The sequence below is a fragment of the Salmo salar genome, chromosome 26 (assembly GCF_965601325.2).
Source record: "Salmo salar chromosome 26, fSalSal1, whole genome shotgun sequence".
In the NCBI taxonomy this organism is placed as follows: domain Eukaryota; kingdom Metazoa; phylum Chordata; class Actinopteri; order Salmoniformes; family Salmonidae; genus Salmo; species Salmo salar.
In genome coordinates, this window is record NC_138316.1 from 9403756 (window position 1) to 9415263 (window position 11508).

At 40.8% G+C, this 11508-nt stretch overlaps 1 protein-coding gene across 1 annotated transcript; it reads right to left on the reverse strand.

Annotated features, from left to right (window-relative positions):
* Window positions 1–7638: 7638 nt before the first annotated feature.
* On the reverse strand, window positions 7639–9625 carry LOC106587092 (fin bud initiation factor). Its single transcript, XM_014175052.3, has one exon. It carries the CDS (start codon window positions 9157–9159, stop codon window positions 8530–8532), a length of 630 nt encoding a protein of 209 aa, XP_014030527.3. The 5' UTR covers window positions 9160–9625; the 3' UTR covers window positions 7639–8529.
* Between the last annotated feature and the right edge of the window lie 1883 nt (window positions 9626–11508).

Sequence of the window (11508 nt, forward strand, 5' to 3'; positions counted from 1 at the left end):
ACATTTTGTTACATTAAAGCCTTATTTATTATAAAATGTATTAAATCGTTTTTTCCCCTTATCAATCTATGCACAATATCACATAATGACAAAGCAAAAACATTTTTAGTTTTGCTACTTTATAAAAAAAAAAGAATAATAATGAAATCTATTTACATAAGTATTCAGACCCTTTACTCAGTACTTTGTTGAAGCACCTTTGGCAGCAATTAGCGTTGCACATTTTGGCGAATATTCAGAGGTGGGCACTTTCTGTGGAAATTAACGCAAATATATGCAAATTCATATTAATACCATTTAAATGTAGATGTTTTTTGCATTGGATATATTTACCATATCATATGGAGACAGAAACAAACCTTTTACCTTATCATAAGTAGACATAATTGCAAATGATTAAATCCTTCCAATAGAAATAAAAACTTTAAATAAATGAGTTAACTCTTCACATTGGATGATTTCACTGAACAACAAAAGAAAGGGAATATTGAATGAACTCCAATGATCCATCGCATCTCCCAAAAACGTTTTCAACATACATCTGTAAAATGATAGTCTAGAAACTAAAGCTTTGGAAGCCTGAGAGGAAGACAACCATGTCATCTCCCTGGACCTCCTCAATGTCAACCTCTTGAACATGAGACTCTGAGGCCTCATCTTCAATGTCACTTTGCAACCTTGTTGAGGATGGCTCGTTGTCAGGTTCAAAAAGCCTCAAATTTTCCCGGATGGCCACCAATATTTCAACACTTGTATTGGTCAGCCTGTTGCGTGCTTTGGTGTGTGTGTTCCCAAACAAGGACCAATTGTGCTCTGAGGCGGCTGATGTTGTTGGGATTTAGAGAATGATGGAGGCAACAAGGGAAAGAACCTCAGATCCACAAAGTTCCTTCCACAAGGTGGCTGATGAGATATGTTGGCACGACTGCCATATTGCATCTCCATCCCAAAGCCCTTGCTTGGAAGTGTACTTTGCCAGACTGCCAAGAACCTTGCCCTCATCCAGGCCAAGGTGGCGAGACACGGTAGTGATGATAACATAGGACTTGTTGATCTCTGCAACTGACAGGATGCTCTTGACAGCATACTTGGGGTCCAACATGTACGCTGCGGCATGTATGGGCTTCAGACAGAAGGCTTCACGCTTTTTATGCATTTCAGACCTGCAGTTTCCTCTGCTTGGAGCAACAGTGAAGTGGGCAGGGCAGTACAGATTTATTTTCTTACATCTGCAAGCAGAGTCTGAACATCAGACTGGATGGCATTGTCTTCCTCAATCCGTGCAATGGCTACTGCTATAGGTTTCAGGAGTTTCAGGCTGCTTACCACTCTCTCCCGAAATACATCATCCAGGAGGATCCTCTTGATGGGGCTGTCCATATCGTCAGACTGTGATATGGCAATTTCGTGCAGAGACTCCTTCCTCTCCAGAAGACTGTCAAACATGATGACAACACTACCCCAATGGGTGTTTCTGGGCAGCTTCAATGTGGTGCTCTTATTCTTCTCACTTTGCTTGGTGACGTAGATTGCTGCTATAACTTGATGACCCTTCACATACCTAACCATTTCCTAGACTCTCTTGTAGAGTGTATCCATTGTTTTCAGTGCCATGATGTCCTTGAAGAGCAGATTCATTGCATGATCAGCACAGCCAATGGGTGTGATGTGAGGGTAGGACTCCTCCACTTTAGACCAAGCAGCCTTCATGTTTGCAGCATTGTCTGTCACCAGTGCAAATACCTTCTGTGTTCCAAGGTCATTGATGACTGCCTTCAGCTCATCTGCAATGTAGAGACAGGTGTGTCTGTTGTCCCTTGTGTCTGTGCTCTTGTAGAATACTGGTTGAAGAGTGGAGAAGTAGTTAATTATTCCTTGCCCACGAACATTCCACCACCCATCAGAGATGATTGCAATACAGTCTGCTTTCTCTATGATTTGCTTGACCTTCACTTGAACTCTGTTGAACTCTGCATCCAGCAAATGAGTAGATACAGCATGTCTGGTTGGAGGCGTGTATGCTGGGCGAAGAACATTCAGAAATCTCTTCCAATACACATTGCCTGTGAGAATCAGAGGTGAACCAGTTGCATACACAGATCGAGCAAGAAATTCATCAGCATTTCTCTGACTACGTTCCTCCATTGAGGCAAAAAAACTTCTGATTCCAGGAGGACCATGAGCTGTTGCTTTCGATAAGGTGTCCGGTTCATTATTTTCACCTCAAATAGAAGTAGAGGGACTTTTGCCAGAGGTTGCTTATTGTGAGCACTGAGGGAACTTTATGCACTTGGCCAGATGATTCTTTATTGCATTCTTCACATATGATTTGGCACTGTATTTGCAAATGTACACAGCATTTCCTTCTACATTAGCTGCAGTAAAATGTCTCCACACATCAGATAGTGCCCGTGGCAATTTCCTGTACAGATTTGAAAAACAAATAGTAAAAAAACTCAAATACAACTCCATATACAGATAAATAGTTAAGCAGTTAGATTAAACAACTCCTTTCTAAGAGAAATGTTTTAAAATGAAACATTTATAGAAACAGGTCAATTAACACTCAGTTAGCAGGCTCAAGCTAGCTAAAACCCACATGGTAGCAAAAACTAACCAGCAGAAATTGTTAACAAGTTAGAAATTATTTAAACACATTTTGCTGTTGGCTACTATTTACTAGTTAAAAAAAAATAATATATGTCATCTAAAATATATTCACCCCACCCAGTATTGTAATCAAAACTTACCAGAAAGCATGTAGTCCTTGGCTCAGACAGTGTAGCAGTGTGGGCTCAATAGCATCTCATTAGTGTGCAAGATCTTGAGATCCACCTGCACAGAATGGAAGAGTGCACTGCACATGTGATGGAAGAATACACTGTGCATGCAGAGGGTTGCAATTCCATTGAATTGGGGATATTTTAACCAAAATATGCCACAAGACCTAGAATTGCCTTATGTGTATCCCACAAAAAAAAGTTAACTGTTATAAGCTAACCTTTTTGATGAATTTAAGCAAAAATTCCCCAAATTCCAGGGCTTAACTTCCCATGGAAAATTTCCTGAAATTTACCGGAAAGTTTACCGACCCTTTGCAACCCTAGCCGCGATTACAGCGTTGAGTCTTCTTGTGTATGACACTACAACCTTGGTACACCTGTATTTGGGGAGTTTTTCCGTTATTTTCTGCAGATTCTCTCAAGCTCTGTCAGGTTGGATGGGGAGCGTTGCTGCACAGCTATTTTCAGGTCTCTCCAGAGATGTTCGATCGGGTTCAAGTCCAGGCTCTGGCTGGGCCACTCAAGGACATTCAGAGACTTGTCTCGAAGCTACTCCTGCGTAGTCTTGGCTGTTTGCTTAGGGTCGTTGTCCTGTTGGAAGGGGAACCTTTGCCCCAGTCTGAGGTCCTAAGCGCTCTGGAGCAGGTTTTCATCAAGGATCTCTCTGTACTTTGGTCCGTTCATCTTTCCCTCGATCCTGACTAGTCTCCCAGTCCCTGTCTCTGAAAAACATCCCCACAGCATGATGCTGCCACCACCATGCTTCACCGTAGGGATGGTGCCAGGATTCCTCCAGACGTGATGCTTGGTATTCATGCCAAAGAGTTCAATCTTGGTTCATCAGACCAGAAACTCTTGTTTCTCATGGTCTGAGAGTCTTTAGGTGCCTTTTGGCAAACTCCAAGCGGGCTGTCATGTGCCTTTTACAGAGGAGTGGCTTCCGTCTGGCAACTCTACCATAAAGGCCTGATTGGTGGAGTGCTTATGAGATGGTTTTCCTTCTGGAAGATTCTCCCATCGCCACAGAGGAACTCTGGAGCTCTGTCAGAGAGACCATCAGGTTCTTAGTCACCTCCCGTACCAAGGCCCTTCTCCCCCGATTGTTCAGTTTGCACGACCGGCTTTAGGAATAGTCTTGGTGGTTCCAAACTTCTTCTATTTAAGAATGATGGAGGCTACTGTTTTCTTGGGGACCTTCAATGCTGCAGATATTTTTTAGTACCCTTCCCTAGATCTGTGCCTCGACACAATCCTGTCTTGGAGCTCTACGGACAATTCCTTTGACCTCGTGGCTTGGTTTTTGCTCTGACACGCACTGTGAACTGTGGTACCTTATATAGACAGGTGTTTGCCTTTCCAAATCATGTCCAATCAATTGAATTTAACACAGGTAGACTCCAATCAAGTTGTAGAAACATCAAGGATGATCAATGGAAAGAGGATGCACCTGAGATCAATTTCGAGTCTCATAGCAAAGAGTCCAAATACTTACGTAAATAAGGTATTTCTGTTTTTATTTTTATAAATTTGCAAAAAAATATTAAAAACCTGTTTTTTCTTTGTCATTATGGGATATTGTGTGTAGATTGCTGAGGATTTGTATTTTATCCATTTTAGAATAAGGCTGTAATGTAGCAAAATGTGGACAAAGTCAAGGGGTCTGACTACTTTCTGAAGGCACTGTAGGTCCTGGATGGCAGGAAGCTTGGCCCCAGTGATGTACTGGGCCGTACGCAGTACCCTCTGTAGTTTCTTACAGTCGGATGCCGAGCAGTTGCCATACCAGGTGGGGATGCAACCGGTCAGGATGCTCTCGATGGTGCAGCTGTAGAACATTTTGAGGATCTGCGGACCCATGCTAAATCTTTTCAGTCTCCTGAGGCGTTGTCGTGCCCCCTTCACGACTGTCTTGGTGTGTTTGGACCATGATAGTTTGTTGGTGATGTGGACACCAAGGACCCACTCCACTACATCCCTGTCGATGTGAATGGGAGCGTGTTAGGCCCTCCTTTTCCTGTAGTCCACAATCAGCTCCTTTGTCTTGCTCACGTTGAGGGAGAGGTTGTTGTCCTGGCACCACACTGTCATGTCTCTGACCTCCTCCCTAAAGGCTGTTTCATCGTTGTCTGTGATCAGGCCTACCACTGTTGTGTCGTCAGCAAACTTAATGATGGTGTTGGAGTCGTGCTTGGCCACACAGTCGTGGGTGAACAGGGAGTACAGGAGGGGACTAAGCACTCACCCCTGAGGGGCCCCCGTGTTGAGGATCAGCGTGGCAGATGTGTTGTTGCCTACCCTTACCACCTATGGGCAGCCAGTCAGGAAGTCCAGGATCCAGTTGCAGAGGGCGGTGTTTAGTCCCAGGGTCCTTAGCTTAGTGATGAGCTTTGTGGGCATTATAGTGTTGAATACAAACAATGTGATGAAGGTACAAACAATTTAATGGAGCCTGCATAAATAGTAGCCTACATGAACTCCAGAATATTTGTGTTGTGCAGTTCCATTGGTTATGGTAAGTTAGCCCAGGATGTTCAACAATGAACTTTAGCAGATACTTTAAATCATATGACAAACAAGTTGTCTGTGCTCTGTTAAAACATGTATCCTTCCTATAACAGGATACTGGCCTGCATCTGAAGTCCATGCATTGGAATCTTCCAAGGTGTAGAAACAGCATTAGGCAAGATTTTTATTATGTTTCCATGATCATAAATACAGAGAGATCATATATACCAGCATAATAAACAATAAAGTACATTCTGTTTCTAATAAAGGAACTAGAGCAATGCCAAGAGTAAATCTTTTAACATTGTGTTCTCACTGGCCTAATTGCTCATATCGCTTTTGCACGCACAGCCCGTGACTTCTGTAAGGCTACTACCAGGGTTGGGATAAATTCCATTTTAACTCAGTCATTTCAGGAAATGAAAAAAGAAATGTATTGAGTTGGAAATCAAATGCATTATTTCACATCAAGCCACGAATCAGGGTTTTTCAAATCTTGTCAATCAAGATGTGACATTTAGATGTCTACATGTAGCCTACTTTATGTAACACATCTACTTTTTATTGTGTCACCATAAGTCTAGAGCAGTGGTTCCCCAAAAAATTATACACAAATAAAATGTTTTTTAAGGAACTCAGTCCGACTTTAAACTTACTCTTGAAAGTTGTAATAGTAGAATGCACAAGGTGCAATTTTGAAATTGGGTAGTGCACCATCAGTTCCTCTTGTCAGGTCAGTCATTGCATACCTTAGAGCTATTTATAACTTGTCAGAAATATCCAGATCAACCAGCCCATGCCAATTAACGTTTTTTATTTAGGTTTTTTAGCACCGATTTTGTTGTAATTTTTGGTCACTCAAATATCACATGTATAGAATTGCAAGAAAATTGGCTTTAATAATTCTAAATTCTTTCCACCAACAAGAGGGACATGAACAATGTCATGAAGAGTGCTTGTGGCCATAGAATTTGATGTGAGGCATGCGCACACGTTGGGGGGGGGGGGGGGGTTCCCCAATGCTAGAAGGGGGGCCAGGTGAAAGAGTTTGGGAGCCTCTGGTCTAGAGTGTGACTGTAGTAGTACTAGTGTCATTATCACCCACTTAGCTAAAAGTTTCTGAGTGACTGTCTGCTACTTACCTGATATTGACTTAGAAAATACTTTAAACAATAGTAACTACATTGTAATAGAATACTAATTATCTTCCGATACTATTTGTTGCCAGGTAGTTTCCATTCGTGTTGAATTGTTTTATGAAAGTCTTAACGTCTGCTAGAGAACATGTTAACTCATCTCCCCTCTAACAACATACTCCTCAATGCAACAGCAGACAAACTATGTTATCCAAGGCACATGCCTGTCTGTGAGACCAAGACTGCTTTAGTCCACTGAGCAAAAGCTTAGGCATTTGATCTGGGAGCAAACACAAGTCTTCAGGTCACAATTAGGAGGTATCATTTCCAGCAATTCTAGGCTATTCCTCCTCCTTGCAAATGCACACAGACTACTTCCCCATGGGAAAACACAGTGGTGTGTGTGTGTGTGTGTCTGTGCATACATTTGTGTATGTGCAGTTCACTCACAGAAGTACTCAAAGCCTTGTAATAATCCTTTAGGGGTTTTTCAAATTGAAATTGTGGGGGAACCCCTATAAGTTCTTCGAAGAACCCTTTTAATTGATACTCGAATAACCTTTTGAAGAACCTTTTGGGGTTAATTTTTTATCTACCGCCAACCAGTATATATTATGATTTAAATGGCAAAGCAGAATAAAAATATCCAAATATGAGTTAAACTCCCAGCAGAGCCCCAAGTCCAATGGGTATATCCTCTGATGTGTTGATGTTAATGTGTTGATGTTCTCCGTATCCATAGCCAGAATGATTTTGCAGTGCGTGGTAATCAAACAGGTTTCCTGTTATATTCATCAGAAGTGTACGGGGGTGAAGTCTGTGAATCCAAAAAATAGCACATGACAGTATTCATACCTTGGATTTTGTTCAGATACCTGCAGACACAGACACAAAAGTGAGCAGTTCAGTTATCTGCACCCAATACAGCTAGCCTTCAACATATTCTCATAGCATTCAGTACATATTCTTACCTCTTTGTTGATTGATGTCGATTTTCTGTTTTAGAAAGATTTGCACAAATATGAAAAAATAGATGGTATCATCCATCATTAAACAATATCAATTTAAATCATACAAGAGATAAACCTGTAAAGAGGCTAACTACCATTTGACCTAGAAAACTGTGCAAATCATTGGTTTCACCAGCTGTAGTTCAATCTTGTCTATAATAACGAGGTGTCCCAAGTAGAACTTCAAACACAGTAGAACTTCAGTAGAACTTCAAACACAAAATCTTTAATTAAAAACGGAACCCACAAAACCTTTTAGGAATGTTGCCACAGACGTCAGTGTTTGAAGTCCATGAGTGCTGCCTGCAGTCTTAAGTATTTATCATACTTGTTGCCATATATATAATTTAAAAAATAAAAACAATATATATTGCAGATATTGAAACATATTAGCCAAAAATAACGAATACAATTAAGCTCTTCTGTCACATAGATATTGACACACAGCAGCATTTATTCCAATAACATGCTCTGAACATTTCCCCAAATTATATTGCATTCACAAAATGGCTATAGGGATATACAAATAATAAGTCACAACCTTATATGTTTAACAAAGTCAAGAATTGTTCAAAGTATTATTTAAAGATCTTGTTAATTGGACTTACTGTAAAAAGAAAAATGCAAATTGTGATGCATTGTAAACATTTCAATAATTTCCAGCCAAATTCACTCAACTGAAGGCAAGATTTATCTGAGAAATATGCTGCCAAGTAGATTCTGTTGGCCTATGTCACATACTGTATAAATAACACCTGTTGCAACTGTTAGACAACGTCATCGCTATTAATGAAAAGTCATCATTGAAATCTCCGTCAGAGCAAGGCATTGACAATTATCAATTGCAAAGGTATTTTAACGCAACGCCATATTGCAAATGCCCAAATAATGTTGCCACAAGTAAACCTACCTTCCCAAAATGAACCGACAACATTGTCAATTAATTACATTTTACTAGGTCTATTGTATTTTTTGAATAAATAAAACTGGTATCATATCTGTCTTTGCTGCAACTGTTGTTTTATGTCTCCGTTAATATAAATATGCAATGAAATTCGACATGACTTCGCCAATATTATTTTAGGTTTAACCTATTTACCCAAGTTTAACCTTCATGTATTCATTTTTCAGTCGGCCTAATCTGGTCCCGTGACTTCGAATTATGAGAGAGAGAAGCTCGTGTTTATCCTTCAACCCCACAGATATGTCCAGTGTTTCCTTTAGCACGTCCCTTGTGTGGACAACCATGTTCAGAAAGTCGTCGTTTATGCGGTGCTCCTCCTTCAGCTCGTTCTGCTGACTCTGTTTGAATTTCACCTCCAGTTCTAACAGAGCCTTTTCAGAGTTTGTAAAAGCCTCGCCAATCTGAGTCGTCTCCCTTCTCAAATATTTTCCATAGCTGTCCTCTCCGTCCAAATCAAAATAAATACTTTTCCCGATCCCCTCCAGCATTCTGGCCGCGTCTTCGATGTGTCTCTTGATGATCGTGAAATCATCTCGGATGACCAAATCTTGGTCCTCGTCAAGAACGCATTTTCGGTCGTCTCTCATTTTAAAAAGCATTTGACATTTTTCCGGATCATCGTTATTCTCATAGTCGCCGTCTGGCACAAAGTAGTGATGGAACGTGCCGTTAGACATCTCGGGATACAGAGGTCCATTAAAAAACGCACCGCAGAGCGGCAATGAAAACATCCCAATAGCGAGTAAGTGGAGAAAAGCCATCCTATCCACTTCTTGGCAATACGTGAGCAATACAAGAGGCTTTCCTTTAGAGCGCAATTTTTATTTATTTAATTCCCTCACCAATCACAAACATTTCCAAACTTCCAGTGCAGGTGGTATCCAATAGCTAAAAGACCGAAAGTAGCTAGGTGTCCAGTCAGGCTTTGTGATATTTGTAAGTCTTCTTTCAGGTCGCTCCTAGTGTAGCCTATGCAGCAAGTGTTGCCAACTATTTTTCAAGGAAAGTAGCTGTTGGTTCAGCCACAGACAGTCACGTGAAAGTTTGGAATACTTTCCCTAAGCTTTACGCAGAGAAACCCCAAAGATGTCACGCAGGAGTAATATACCAAACTCATCAAACTGAAATAAATGTGAGAGTGCCCGACGTAGCTTTGTGCCTCAATTTCAAGTTCTACATCTGGATTTCTCAAGCACCGCGCTTGGTTTTGACTGATGATAGCCTACCCCCTCTCAACTCTCAAATTACATCCCTGCTCCGTCACTTAAAAGGAAGCGCAGTTTCAATTGACTGCAGGTCCGGTCCTGGCCGATATGCCGATAAGTAGAATACATTCTCGGCCCACAATAAACTTTAAAGTTTAATGAATGCCTATCCATGTGGTAGCCTACTTTTGTAAAACAGGCAGTAACATTGGCTTTATACTCCTGATACCTGACAGACTCGAGACTAATTATACTGAACAAAAATGAAATGCAACATGCAACAATTTCAAAGATTTTACTGAGTTACAGTTTATAGAAGGAAATCAGTCATTTGAAATAAATTCATTAGGCCCTTTCACATGACTGGGCAGGGGCACCGAATCAGAATCAGTTTGTCCCTACAAAGGGATTTATTACAGGCAGAAATACTCCTCAACACGCCCCCCCCCCCCCCCCTCAGATGATCCCACAGGTGAAGAAGCCAGATGTGGAGATCATGGGCTGGCGTGGTTACATGTAGTCTGCGGTTGTTAGGCCGGTTGGATGTACTGCCAAATTCTCAAAAATGGCATTGGTAGTTTATAGTAGAGAAAATAACTTTCAATTCTCTGGCAACAGCTTTGTTGGCCTTTTATTGTCACCAGCACAAGGTGCACCTGTGTAATGACCATGCTGTTTAATTAACTTCTTGATATGCCACACCTGTCAGGTCGATGAATTATCTTGGCAAAGGATAAATGCTCACGGTGGGACACTGACTTATTTAGAATTCAAGGCGCACTTAACCAGCATGGCTACCACAGCATTCTGCATCGATACACCATCCCATCTGGTTTGGGCTTAGTGGGACTATCATTTATTGTTCAACAGGACAATGACCCAACACACCTCCAGGCTGTGTAAGGACTATTTGACCAAGAAGGAGAGTGATGGAGTGCTGCATCAGATGACCTGGCCTCCACAATCCCCTGATCTCAACCAAATTGAGATGGTTTGGGATGAGTCGGACTGCAGAGTGAAGGAAAAGCAGCCAACATGTGCTCAGCATATGTGGGAACTCATTCAAGACTGTTGGAAAAGCATTCCAGGAGGGTATATATTTTGATTTGTTTAACACCTTTTTGGTTACTACATGATTCCATGTGTTATTTCATAGTTTTGATGTATTCACTATTATTCTACAATGTAGAAAATAGTAAAAATAAAGAAAAACCCTTGAATGAGTAGGTGTTCTAAAACTTTTGACCGGTAGTGTATGAGGAACCACAGATAACTCATGTGTACAGGTTTGGATAGATTTGAGCCATGTTCTAGATTTTAATTTAAAATTAAAGGGGGTGGAGTGGCAAGACCATGCAGGAACTTAAAGACAAGGTTTGCATCTGCTTAAAGCTATCCAGACTGAAAAAAATATGTTTGTGAATGATGTCACAATGGTGGTAACTGTTTGGTTTGTTATCAGAAATCTTAAGTGTTTGTTTGTAGATTCAATTGGTTTCAGAAAAGTAGCTCCTGATTGTGACCAGCATGTGAGGCAATATTGCAGATGTGAAGATCATAGCATGCATATATCATTTGGTGGGCTCCAGAGGAAGGTAAGGTCTTATAAACCTAAAGTTGGATAATCCAAACTTGACTGTGTTAACCACCTTCTTCACATGTTTCTTAAATGTTAAGTTGGAGTCCAAAATGACGCCGAGATACCTGAAGTTAGACACAACTTTCAGATTCTTCCCATTAACAAGAACAGCTTGTTGGGAAAAATCTATTGATTTCTTAGAGAAGTACATACAAACAGTCTTGTTGATATTTAAATGCAGGCAAGAATCAGTCATCCATTTAGAAACGTATACCATAGCTTCAGTTAACTATTGAACAACTTCTCTATTTTTGGAGTGTACATAA